Genomic DNA, 13,947 nt, shown 5'->3' with positions numbered 1-13,947 from the left:
CCAGCCTGGGCAACATGGTGAAACCCCATCTCTACTAAAACACAAAAAATTAGCTGGGCGTGGTGGTGCGCACCTGTAGTCCCAGCTACCCGGGAGGCTGAGGCACAAGAATTGCTTGAACCCGGGAGGCAGAGGTTGCAGTGAGCTGAGATTGTGCCACTGCACTCCAGCCTGGGAGACACAGCGAGACTCTGTCTCAAAAAAAAGAATGACTTTACATCCTCTTTAACTCCAAAGAAAGAATTAAGAATAGCCTAAGCTCTGGATGAAATTTTCCTATAAAGTAAAAATCTCAATTAACTAGAATCAACTAATTGAATTTCTATTGTGCTACTTGCAACTTAGACAACCAGGGAGGCAAATAACAAAACATACTGATATTGAGGATTTAACAAAAAAAGAAAGAAACAATTTCCAAGCGGAGATCAAGATAGATTTAGTCCAATCTCTGACACTGTGTCCATTTACAGTTCTATAATGTACAACTGGAATTCATACTCAGAACAGTGACCTTGTGGCACCATAAGATCCTCAAACCTCAACGAAAGATTCAATTACATTCTCAATGTTCTGTCTAGAGTAGGAAAGGGGACTAGTACATTTAGCAAACGTATTCAACAAGGAAAGGACAAAAAATACTCTGGGTTAATCTACTGTTAGAAAAACCAATTCATCGGTAACGTCCTGACACCCTTAGAGAAAAATCACGGTTTACTGTGTTATTAATCAACACTTAAACACTGATTATCAGTTTTTTTAAAAAGCATTAATTTAAAAAAGATACAATTTTATTTTAACATACAGCCTAAAAAGATGGGTGAAAAATTTAACAGCTCATTTCTAAACCAACACTTTCTGTGTGAATTAGATATCAAAAAACAATAAACACTAAAAAATGATAGAAGAGAAAATGAGAGACAGAGTATTATTCCTAAATATTGAGCAAGGAAGATAATCTGAATATTCAGAAAAGTATTCCAAATTCTGGATGAGTATTCACTCCAACAGTTGAAGGCCTTTCAAAAATACTCTCCTTGTTTCTGCACAATTTATCACTAATCTGGGATGAATGGGACAGGAATCTGTGAGCGAACAGATGAGGTCTACCTCAGAGTCCCTGTATGTTGGCTCATGGGAGACAATGAATGTGAACAGCCAGATATGTCATAATAGGAGAGGTGCGTTTCCTATAAATTTTTTTTTTTATATATATATATATTTTTTTTTTTATTATACTTTAGGGTTTTAGGGTACATGTGCACAATGTGCAGGTTTGTTACATATGTATCCATGTGCCATGTTGATTTCCTGCACCCATTAACTCGTCATTTAGCATTAGGTGTATCTCCTAATGCTGTCCCTCCCCCCTCCCCCCTCCCCCCACCCCACAACAGTTCGTGTCCTTTGTAGGGACATGGATGAAACTGGAAAACATCATTCTCAGTAAACTATCGCAAGGACAAATTTTTTTTATTTTTTATTTGTTTTTGCACACATGGCAATCACATTACACCTCTTTCCCCAGATATCTGGGAAATGTAGTTATGCATTTGTCTTCCACAGAAGCATAAGCTAAGAAGCTCAATTCATCAAGTAGCCTGGAAAGATGAAAGGGGAAAGGAAGAGTAAACTCAGAACATGTGGCATATGCTTAAGACACCATACTACATGAACCTCTAATAACCTCCAACTCCATCTGTCCTGTCAACATGGTACCGCAAGCTCCTAAACACAAAAATGGGAGAAGCTGGATCTTAATTCAGAAGTGACACGTCCAAGGAAAAGAACCCATGGGCTTGTCTCACTCGAATTCCAAAGGTTAGCTCTGGACAGAGGGCAGTTTGCTTCCAGAAGTGATTCAGCTGTCACTAAAAATCCTCAGAACATTTTTATCCGGAGGCACCACTATTACAATTAACATTCTCACACCTCCCTGTGTCCCACTTCAGGAGTCTAATGTGGAACCAGGAGTGTGTGCTACAGCCCCCACCTCTGCTACCTCGAAAACAAGCTGAAGGGTCTCATCGTTAGGAGCTTCAATGCAAGCTCCATACTTCAGTTTCAGACATAGAGGCATTTTCTAAAGCCAAGGGCTCTTCACAATGCCAGTAGGTATTGGAAAATTCCAGCAGGTGACTAACATTAGAAGAGTCTCCTATAGATGTTTTGAGCCACTCAGGACTTGAATTCTAGATTAATAATTCAATTCTTTTTTAAGAAATAAGGGGGAAGCAACAGAAAAAGTTATCATAACTATCATCAAATGCCTTTTCTAAAATTATTATATTACGTTTTTAAAGGGTATTATTATAAATGTTTTTATGAGCAATTTACCGGAAAATTAAAGTCCTTTAGTTTAAAAAATAATTATTTTATCCCTCTAGCAAAGGATCTTCTCCCAGCCAGTAGCTCTTTCAAACTATGGGGCATCATTTGTTCACCGTGGCGAGCCGGGTCCATGCGAGGAAAGTTGATCTGAGAATCAATCTCTAGAAAGGGCGCTAAATTGCTAGGTAAGAGCACCTACTAGAAAGTGAATCAGCCAAAACTGAAGGGGGCAAGAGAGGCCACGCACTTTCAAAGTCAAAGACGTATGTGGTTCTAGAAGTCCTCAGGGCTACACATCAACTACAGGCCCTGTTAACTGATTTTAAGTCAATCTAAGCTGAGCTTCCAGGGGGTTCGATCTCAACCCAACTGAGCTTTTCACTGTTAATCCCATCTTTTGGTTTCGATTTTTCCCTTAGGTCTGCCGGCCCTAAAAGCCTTCAACCTTCAGCACTGGTGTTCCAAACCAACCGTGTGGTACACAGCCCTGTGTGGATAACTTTAGTGAAGTAAAATATGTAAGCTTCCGGCATGCACATATAATAACGAGATTCTGAAAAAGGGTTTTTAACAACAGTTATGTCAGGATGCTCATGGCTCCCTGAAGTCCCTGAAAGCCTTGTTAAATTAAAGATTCGCTGTGGTTTTTTTTCCGCTTCATTCCTACTTCCCATGTTGCTTCTTGCCTTTCTTTTTTCTCTTTCATTGTGTTGTAAAGATGGAACTGAATGACACCAGCCATCATTAATATCACCTAGAATATGGAAGAGTTTCATTAAAACTGCTAACATTCCCAGCAGTTTTATGGACAGGGGAAGGTCGTCTTTCAGATTATAAAGTCACACATCTGATTTTGTAAGCTCAGGCAATAAAGGTACACAGTGCATTCACACTTGGATTCCCAAGAGGGAGGAATTCAACAGTAGCCTCAAGTCTACCTGGGTAATGTCTCATGAGGTCACTGCAATGTCATGAGAATCCAGACCACAATTTCTGTGGACTTCAAACACTGACTGGCTAGAAGCTAAACCTGCTACCCTTTGGAAAGTATCTCCCAAATCAGAAAGCTTCCCATTTCACCCAATGCCAAGAACTCCACTCTACCCTCCTGGAGGTTGAAAATGCTAATTATAAGGTGATGATGTTTGCTTTTCCTTTCTAGTTGTGTGCCTTTATGTTTTAAGTATTTAAAAGGCATAATCACCTAGTGTGTAGGTTAATTTCTTTCCGATATTGTAATTTATGCAACATTAATACTGGATGCCAGCTCCAATTTTCTTACTGCTTACACTCTGGGAGCCGACTTGCATATTCTGCCAACTCCATTACATCATCTGAAAACCCAAACATTTCCCATTTTCAAATCACTCTCAACTACCAGGCATACTTACACATTCTCTCTTTTTCTCCCTAGCTCACACACATAAAGACTGGTACCCCTGAGGAGCAGATGCTACATCTGAGGTTAAAGTCTGCAAATGCACATAATTTCTGGAAGCTATTACTACTGCTGTGTTAGCTAAAGGATGCCTCCATCTCTGACCTTCCTTTTTCCATTCAGACTGTTATATAACCTAGTGCCTGCGTGCAGGATGTGAGTTGAGTGTTTGGGCCTTACCACCCCCCTCCCATTAAATCTTCCAGGAGGGATAGACAGGGGCTGGTTCAAAGAATGAGTTGCGGTGGGGGCAGAGGGTGGGCGGAAGGGGATATGGGTCAGCAGGTCAGCTGTGCAAGATGTATCCCACTCCTACTATGGCCCTCTCCCCTTTTTGCTGAGCCTAAGGGGGCTGGTGGCACTGAATGCTCCAGCGTTACATAATTTGCAAGAACAGCAAGTTACGGATTTGCTAGTCGGTTCTGCAGCCTGCCACCCTGATCGCTCGCAAGAACACCTTCTGGCAAGAATGACACCTGAAGATGTTAATAACACACGGTGTGGGGGGCGGGGGTCAAGAAGGAGAAGGGTGGCAGCACAAACCAAAAATTAGTGCAGCTTCCTAAATACTATGTCCCCCGTTCCAAAAAAAAAAAAGAAAAAAAGCCCCAGAAACACATGAAGGGGATTTTCTCCAGTGTTTCTGATTAACCCTGTTACATAACCCGCTCGCATTCCAAATCCACCGTCTCAGGGTCTAAATATACTCTTTGCAGCCAAAAGCTCCCCGCACACAAACTCACCGAGCTAGCGGCAGGTCCGGTCCCCCAGCCCTCATCCCCTTCCCTTTTGTCCCAGCCCTCGATGCCCCCCTCCCGCTGAAACCGCGGTTCGGCGCAGTCACCCTTTGGAAATCGCCTTTAATTAAATGTTTTTCGCGTGTGTCATCCTGATGGCTTTTACTGTACTCGAATTCCGTGAATGGGAAAGCGCCTGGACAGGGGGTGTGGCTAAGGTGGTGGTGGGGGGGGGGATACTGTAAAACAGCCAGCACATGATCAGCCATATTCCTACCTCCAACTATAACATCGAGAGGAAGGGAGCAGTTCCTGGGGCCCCCATTCGCCTCTACCCAGCCCTCCCCAACCGCCGCCAGAAGCCCAGTGCAAGAGGAGGGGGCGCGCTGGGCCGGTGCCCAAGCCGGGGCTGGAGAAACCCTCTCCGTCCCCAGCTCCGGGCGGCTCGCTCGAGCCCGCTTCCTCCGGAGTGACAGGCGTGATTTATACATTATTTACAACAGTAATTAAAGCTGTAGCTTCCTCCTGTTCTTTGCAAACTCCAGGCGCATTCAAATAAATAATCCCCCACTCTCGAGAAAAACCCACATCAGGTTCCAATACCTTTAAGAAAGAGTGAGCTTTCCTCAACAGCTTACTTTAGGAAAGGAGGGAGCAACTGAGTCCCCCCCATCCCCCCCACCACACGCACACACAGACCAAACACCAAAATGAAGAGTAAAAATCGCCAGGGGAGGAGAAAACATCTCTTGCACTATCCAACCAGCATGCAACTTGCACTGACCATCCCCAGGTTCCTGCAGAAACGCTTGGAACCTCCGAGAGGGAAGGATTCCCAGAGCAGAAATAAGTTTGGGTGCTTGCTTTTGTAGACGCTCCCTCCGAATGCGCGTGGAGCGCCCCACAGGACCGCCGCCCTCTGCGCGTTGGCGCGCACACGCCCCCCGCCAGCCTGGGCGCCGGGCTCCGAACCCCCGGTCTGCAAACTTGCGCATCTCCCCTCGCCGCGCCCGCCAGACAACTTGGCGAACAGCTCGCTCGCCCGCACCCCGCTTCCTTCGGCCCTTCCTTCAAATCCCAAACGCACCGCCGTGCTCCAGAGGTGTCCACGTCGCCCCCAGACCCCGGAGCGCCCCCTCTCCACCCCCGGGGCTTCCCAGGTCGCTCACTCCTCCCGCCCCCCGCCCAGATCTGAGAGGGACCGAAAACACACCCCCGACTCGGGCAGCCAGGGCCGAAACTGTCAAGAGGAGAAAAGGTAAAGCGGAAGGAGGGTGGCCATAAACAGATTTTTTTGCCCCTTCTTAAAAGGACACTGCCGCTTTAAAAGTTTCTTTCCCGGGCCCCCACTCCCCGCATCTCCGTATTTTGGGGGAGCGTATTTAATTGAGGCAACGCAGCTTTCCTCCTGTGTTTGCAGAAAAATCAAAGCCAGGGGGGTGAGCCCGCCGGCTGTCAACCTTCCCGCCGCCTCCCCCGCCCCCCTCTGCTCCCGCAAGCCGAGAACGGGCTGCAAAAGTTTGCAACATTTCTGGGGGGCGGAGGGGGGAGGGGAGGGGGGTCCTCCGGGCTCGGGGCGCCGCCGCAGGCTCGCGCGCGGCCGCCGGACCCCGCGCCCCGGGCGCCGGCTCCCGGCCGCCCCCCGCTCCGCGCCCGGGCTCCCGCCGCCCCCTCCCCAGCCCCTCTCCAGCCTCCTACCTCTGCTGGTGCTGGAATAGCTCTGTCTGCGCACCGGGGCAGGCGGCTCGCTCTTGCGGGCGGATTCCTGGTTCAGCGGGGTCTCCCTGGAGCCGGCGGCCGCGTCCGCGCCGCTGCTGCCTGGCTCGCTGGCGGCGGGGTCGGGGGCTGCCGGAGCTGACTCCATGTTTTTTCCCAATGTAGAGATCGCTGGAGATGGCGAGCTCCGAGACTCCCTCTATCTTCTGTTTTCAGAGCAACTCTATGGTACCAAAAAAAAAAAAAAAAAAAAAAAAAAAAAAGGAGAAGGCGACCGGCGAGAGCAGGAGGGAGAGAGCAGGCGGCGGCGGGCGGGCGAGCGAGAGCGCGAGGGAGCGCGCGGAGTGTCTGGGTGGACGTGTGTGTGCGCCCGAGAGGGGACAAGAGGCGGGTCTGGCCACAGGCAGCGCTAGCGAGAGCTTCTCCAGCCGGCCCCCACACCCACATTCCCCACCCTCCAGACCCCAGACCGAGAGCCACAGACTGGCTGCCAATTTTGGGAGGTGGGGAAAAGAGGGGAGGAGGAGAGCAGAGCCTCCTGCGCCCCAATCCTCCCCTCTCCCCAGCCCAGGGACAGAAATTAAAATCGGTGAGATGATTCCATGCCTACTTCTGAGACTCTCCCGGGAACAGAACTCGTCCCCATCCGCTGCCAGCTTGGGAAGAGACAAATCCGATTGTCCACGTTGGGAAATCGCAGGTAGCCCCCTGCCAGCCCTGCCCAGGGCTGAGGAGAAACTAAAAAGGAATTAGAACGGGGCTGACATCCCAAGGAAGGCGGAGGATGGGAGGACGTGGCACTTTTTACTTTTGGATGGGACGGCCAGTGGGTTTCCAATCTTGGTTAAAGACATCTGTGTCTAAAACAGATTTTGTGAATCTAGAAGCGCCATGGACAGTTTCTGGCATGGTTGAAAGAGGTCGCTTTCAGCTCCTTTGCTGTTTGTCCGCGAAGGGTCCAGAAACCATTTGGCAGGGCATTTTCTACTGAAGAAAACTTTGGCCTGTTTGGTCGATGACTATCTAAGCTGGATAAAACATGCCACGCTGCATCTAGCTCAAGCGTGGCTGCTAATTGTCAATTCCCACTGGTACTTTTCCTATTAAATGTACAGCCTCATCCATAAAAGGTAGATATACTGGAGAGGCATTACTAATGCCCGGATAACATTCAGATAATTAACAGCTCCTAATAATTCGTATTATTATAGGCATCATTCTACACCCTCCTCCCATTGAAATACATTCATCCCCTAGTAGGTACCTAAAACTCCAGGAAAGCAGATAATTGCATCATTGTTACCTTGACCCCAAATTCCAAGATGAAGGAATTGAAAGAATACAAGTTGAAAGAATGGAAAATATTTCAATGGTAGTAGCCTGATTTCTCTGCCTTCATACTCAATCTACCACTTTCTTTTGCCTGCGAAGACACTGTGGAAATACGCCCCACCTTCCTTTCAAAAGGATCCAAAATTTTGACAATAAATAATATTATTATAGGCCAGAAGGTGGCATAAATATGTGTGCTTCAGAGCGTGGGGTAGGCGAAGGGAATTGGGGGACATTTTTCTTTTGCTAACTTCCTGGTTTGGAAAAATGCTTTAAAAAATAGTAAGTAGGGGAAACCCAGTTAGCTAATCCTTCAGAGGAACCTCCATATGCCAAATTTCACACATAGTTTCTGTTACTGTTACTGATCTTGATCTTATTTCAAATACACAATGCCCTTTGCCATAGTCTGTGTACTAATCAGCAAAACCTGTGGTCCACTCTTCGGGGTGATGTAAATGAGATGTGAACAGTCCTGATACCTTAATCCTGTCTCTGCAAGGATCCTTGGCTTTAGCCTGTCTGCTGGCACCTACAAATAATGCACTATTGTCTCCTCCATCCCAAATCAGATGTGTGGGTTTCCCCACACATCAAAGCACAGATTTCCAGAGCAGCCTTCACACCATTTACCATTGGTTAGCCTGTTAGTAATGTTCTTGATGCAATTGACCTGGCTTGTTATACTTGACTTTTCTAAGGAAACAAATTTATCAAAGTGTACAGTGTAAGAAACAACTTCCTCTGGGACAGTGAACATCTCAGAATACATCGGCTGCCTCATGTTTATTTTAGAATACTTTAAAAAATACTCGTCACATTAAATTTCACCAATAATTCTATTTGGGATGCAAATGACTTAAAAAGTATCCCTGGTTTCCTTTTACGTACCAGTAGCAACTTGTTAACATTTTTTATTAAGTCTGTTCCCCTTGGACCTTTAATGAGTTTCTTACTGTTCTCCTTTAACTAAGGTGATATTTAGTCACCCCGAAAAGACCATCTAGAAAATGGTCGTGATATTTAGTCACCCCGAAAAGACCATCTAGAAAATGGTCGTAATGACCTGAATCAATTAAAATAGACTCTATATTCCCTTCAGAAAAAGATCGCAGCTCCAAAAAGCCATTTCTCCTAACTCTCTAAGACAATTACTGCTTCTGCAATTTAAGACAATTGGGAACGCAAGTTCTTTCCCCAAGGGAAAAAATAAAAGTGAGTTAGATACATTCCTTGACTGTCAATCACTGACTAAAGTGTAAATTACCTGGATTGGGGAAGCATTTGAAACCTGAAAAGCACAGTGATTAGGTTTATATTTCTTTCCTTCCGTCATGCTCCCTTTCGGATTACTAATTAAGGCTTTCCAATTTTCCAAATATTTGGAGAGATGGGCGCCTTCCTTAGACTCTGCTCATTGACAAAGGGCAACAGTGTTTGCTTAAAAATGGTTATTTTACTTTGCACCACTGAGTTCTCTGAAAATGGCTTAGAAAAGCTATGCTTGTGGAAGAGATCAGCCTAAATTCAGTTTTTTTGTAACTCCTCTTTGCAACACCACAGCGATCCCCCCCACCTCCTTGCCAATCCCAGGCTCCTCTCCTGATGGTAACATTACTTTTCTCCTACTCTAAGGTATAATTACTGGGAACCTCAAAGTTAACTTTGACTCCTCTCTTTTGCTCCTGCCCCTAGTTCTCCACATCCTAACATGCTTGCCAAGTGCTATAAATTCTACCTACATGACATATGCCCCTCCTTTCTGCAGCCATCCATGCAGTTCCAGACATTATTGCTTACCTAAACCATCTCAGTAACCTCTTAAATAACTGGCCTTCAGTCTTATAACCATTCTAATCCATTCCAGATAGTACTGCCAAGTTAATTACCCTGAACTACAGCTCTCATTTCCCACCATGTCACTCCCCTACTTACAAGACTTTAATGGCTCCCCATTGCCCATGCAATTAACAACTAACTAGTCAACACGGTATTGAAGGCTCTATCTCCCTATCTCTGCACTCCTATACCAAGGATGGCAAGTCGATCTCGTCATGTGGAAAGATGTGGGCTGTGATTGATTTATGTTATCTCCCATGGGTGGAGGATAGGGAGTGTGACACTCCTGGCAGGAGTTTGTCAAACTGTCTTACATCCTTATGTAATCTCCACAATCCATGTGCAGTACTCAGGCCAGGCCACATGCTGCTGCCTGCTCCGCCTCCTACTTCTAGTCCATGATACACAGATAGTTGCCTCTGCCTCTTCTCCCTAAAGGCCCTCCCTGCCTTCTCTGTTTACTGAAATCTACCTTCCTTTCAAAGTTAATTCTAAATGACAGCTCCTCTGTGCAGCCTTCCCTGATTTACCCCAAACCAAATATTTTAACTATCTTAGTGCTTTGCACCCCTCCTAAGGCATTTGGTCTGCTTCATCTACCTTGTATTGTGGTTGTTTGAACATTTGCTTTATCCTCCCTGGTGGAAGACATGCTCCTTAAAAACAGGGACTGTGCCTTTGCACATAGTAGGCATTCATTAGAATTACTGGATTTGGGGAATGCAGTTGATGAAGTCATCATAAATAGCATGTCCACATGGTAATTCCATTACCCAACAAGAATGAAAACCTAAGCATTTCAACTTTCAATCACTTGAAATAAGCCTTTCCTTCTTGGATAAAAGATTCATCAGCATGTATGTGCTGTTAAAATTTATATATGCAAAAAAAGTTGACAGTTATTTTCTTGCATTTCTTGAGAGGGAGAGAAGGGAAATGATGGAAATACATAGTAGAATTTCCTTGGGAGTATGGAGCTTTCTACAACATGCACAAGAACAAAGAAGACAGAAAATTAAAACTGAGTGCCCAGACAACAAGTTTTCCTTCTTTCAAGAAAGCATCCAGAAGCTGAAGCTGGGCTATGTGCTGAAAATAGAAGACACACCAATGAAAATGCAGCACTGCTCTTGGGCATGGGAGGGGCTCCATCTCACTGCTTGTGATTAAGTTGTCCCCCAGCTGGTAAAGTCCAGGGTAAGAAGGAGCCAGAGAATCAATGATGTAAACCTGATGTCCTCCTGGGTGGTAACAGGAGAGCCAGACTTGCCAGACATGAGGAAATAAAGACGAAGATTGAAACATGCAGAGTCCACCCTGGATGATCCACTCCACCCATGCCCATTTTATAGGTGAGGAAATGAAAACATAGAGAAGAAAAGTGACTCGCCCAAGGCCACACAACTAATCAGTGGCATGATGTGACAGTGTCAGACTGCCTGATGTCAACGCCCAACTCTGCCACGTGCTGGCAATGTGGTAAAGGGAAAGTCACTAACCATTTCCATGCCTCTATTTCTTCATCCATAGATGAGTAATTGTTGGGGTTAGATGAGATGATCCTTCTGAAATCTTGGCACTCAAAATTCTGCTGTTATCATTATGCATCTTACAAGATGTTATAAAATTCTGTACAGCACTGTCCAATACTAGTCATTAGCCAAATGTGTCTATTGATTTCTTAAAATGTGGTGAGTTCAAATTGAGATGTGTGATAACTGTTAAAATCCACATTGAATTTCAAAGACTTAGTACAAAAATGTAACGTGTCTCATTAATACTTTTTATTGATTGCATGTCAAAATGATCAGAGTTTGGATATATTGGGTTAAGTGAAATATTTAAATTAATTTCATCTCTTTTAACTTTTTAAAATCTGACTACTAGAAAACTTAAAATTACTGTGTGGTTGACGGTATTGTCTATTGGAAAGTGCCGGTATGGACCATCTCCAGCTCATAGTAGGTATTATAAAAATTTAATAAGAGTAACTTCTGGGGCTCAAAAGGTAGCATCCAGCCAGGCACTGTGCCTCACACCTATAATCCCAGCACTTTGGGAGGCCAAGGCAAGCAGATCACTTGAACCCAGGAGTTTGAGACCAGCCTGGGCAACATGGTAAAACCACTTCTCTACCAAAAAATACAAAAATTTAGCCAGGTGTGGTGGCACACACCTGTAGTCCCAGTTACTAGGAAGGCTAAGGTGGGAGGATCACTAGAGCCTGAGAAGTCAAGGTTGCAGTAAGCCATGATGATTGTGCCACTATATTTCAGCCTGCCCAACAAAGTGAGACCTGTCTCAAAAAAAAAAAGAGTTGGCATCTGTCTTGTCACTTCTCAAAATTTTAATTGTGCTGCTGCTATTTGCAGAGCATTATGCTGGATGCTAAGGAAAACAGAGACAAAGGTATTGTGTCTTGTAGGAAAGGTAAGCTGTGCACATCAAAACTAAGTGTAACTGTATGCCTCTGTTAAAATCGTTTAGGGATGAGGCTTACACTGCCCTAGAGACCTCCATAAAGCAGCTAATAATCTTTCAAGGACATGAAGCAAGGAAGACCCTGTCTTGGGCAGCAAATGTTCCTTTTGATAACTTCTAGAACTAGGGCTGAGGAATTGGAGAAGAGAAAGGCATTTGACAAGCGGCAAATGCCAGGGGACATGAGGAACAGTTCTTCTGTAGCCCAGTGTTTCCAGCAGCTTCACCTGAACTTCACCTGGGTGAGATGAAGGAATGTTGTATTGGCCTTAGTATCCTTCATAGACCCATTATGACCCCACTGAGATTGAGTTCACTAATATCTCTGGCTGGCTTTGGAACACACGAGGGTAAAGAAGGCTGGATTGTAAGCTCCTTGAGGGCAGGGACCTTGTCTCACTTGTTCACCTGTGCATCCCCAGTGCCAAACACTGTATCTAATACATGATAAATGCAATATGTGTTGACAAATGGATTGAATAATGAGGTAGGGTCAAAATAAAAAAGAAAACTTAATAAATCAACAAATAATGGAGTACGATTGATTGAATACCCATTAAGTTCTAGAAACTTTCTCGTGTCTGATACGTATTTTATAGATTACGTTCTTCCACTTTGCCATAAAGCAATTTATTTTCTCTAAGATTGCATTTTTTCCAGCTATAAAATGGACATGATGACTTTTTAAACCACTTATATCACAGTGGTGTTGGTGAGGGGCAGATAACATAGATGAAAGTGATTTGGACATTCTAGAGTAGTCCACCCAATAGAACCATGTATGTGTTCAATGTGATTATCACACCAACGTGGCTATTGAGTACTTGAGACACAACTAGTATGAGTGAGGAACTGGAATTTTTCCCCTTTAAATAGACTATTTTTAGAGCAGAAAAAGTGAGCACAAAGTAGAGAAATATCCCATATATTTCCTATCCCAACACAGGCACAGGCCCTGTCACTGTCAACATCTGGCATCAAAGGGTACATTTATTACAATAGATGAACCTACATTGACACATCATAATCACTCAAAGTCCATAGTTTACACTGGGGTTCACTCTTGGTGTTGTTCATTCTCTGGATTTTGACAAATGTAAAATGACATGCATCCACCATGATAGTATCACATAAGGTAGTTTCACTGCCCTGAAAGTCCTCTGTGCTCTTCCTATTCATCTCTCCCTTCCCCCAACCCTGGGCAACCATTGATCTTTTTACTGTCTCCAAAGTTTTGCCTTTTCTGAAATGGCATGTAGTTGGACTCATACAGTGTACAGCCTTTTCAGATTGGCGTCTTCACTTAGTAATGTGCATTTAAGTTTTCTCCATGTCTTTTCGTGGCTTGGTAGCTCATTTCCTTTTAGCACTAAGTAATATTCCATTATGTGGATGTACCGTGGTTTATACATTCACCTACTGAAGGACATCTTGGTTGCTTCCAAGTCTTGGCAATAATAAATGAGGCTGCTATAAACATGCATGTGCAGGTTTTTGTTTGAACATAAGTTTTCAACTCCTTTGGGTCATTACCAAGGGGCACAATTGCTGGACTGTATGTAAGGGTATGTTTAGTTTTGCAGGAAACAGCCAAACTGTCCTACAAGGTGGCTGTACCATTCTGCAGTCCCACTAGCAGTGAATGAGATTTCCTGTTGCTCCATATCCTCACCAGCATTTAGTGTTGTCAATGTTCTGGACTTTCGCCATTCTAATATTCATGTGACTGGTATCTCATTTTTGTTTTAATTTGCTTTTCCCTAATGACATAAGATGTGCAGCATCTTTTCATATGCTTATTTGCCATCTGTATATCTTCTTTGGGAGGTGTCTGTTCAAATCTTTGGCCTTTTATTCATGGGTTTTTTGTTGTTGTTGTTGTTGAGTTTTAAGAGTTCTTTGGCTATTTTGGAGAGCAGTCTTTATTAGATGTATCTTTCCAAATATTTTCTCCCAGTCAGTGCTTGGCTTCTCACTCTCTTGACACTCTTTCACAGAAGAGAAGTTTTTTAATTTTAATGAAGACCAGCTTGTCAACTATTCCTTTCATCAATTGTGCCTTTGGTGTATGTATGT

General features: G+C 44.4%; 2 protein-coding genes across 3 annotated transcripts in view; one reads left to right on the top strand and one right to left on the bottom strand.

Moving 5' to 3' along the window:
* The window catches only part of RORA (RAR related orphan receptor A), a 740,258-nt gene extending 733,799 nt beyond the window's left edge, over nt 1–6,459 (bottom strand). Inside the window, exon 1 of one of the 2 annotated variants that reach the window (XM_063639003.1) lies at nt 6,202–6,459. In XM_063639003.1, coding sequence (XP_063495073.1) covers nt 6,202–6,367 — 166 coding nt within the window. In that variant the 5' untranslated portion in view covers nt 6,368–6,459. The remainder of the gene's footprint in view (nt 1–6,201) is intronic. The other variant, XM_055278293.2, reaches the window with a different exon arrangement.
* On the top strand, nt 1,416–7,716 carry LOC134736619 (serine/arginine repetitive matrix protein 1-like). The gene is made up of 2 exons (XM_063639008.1): nt 1,416–5,761; nt 6,385–7,716. The coding sequence occupies exons 1-2, from the start codon at nt 5,389–5,391 to the stop codon at nt 6,630–6,632; spliced, it is 621 nt and encodes a 206-aa protein (XP_063495078.1). The 5' UTR covers nt 1,416–5,388; the 3' UTR covers nt 6,633–7,716.
* The last annotated feature ends 6,231 nt before the right edge of the window (nt 7,717–13,947 follow it).

The sequence above is a fragment of the Symphalangus syndactylus genome, chromosome 5 (assembly GCF_028878055.3).
Source record: "Symphalangus syndactylus isolate Jambi chromosome 5, NHGRI_mSymSyn1-v2.1_pri, whole genome shotgun sequence".
Lineage (NCBI taxonomy): Eukaryota > Metazoa > Chordata > Mammalia > Primates > Hylobatidae > Symphalangus > Symphalangus syndactylus.
Note: the sequence above shows the minus strand (reverse complement) of the source record. Positions and strands in the feature narration are given on the sequence as shown.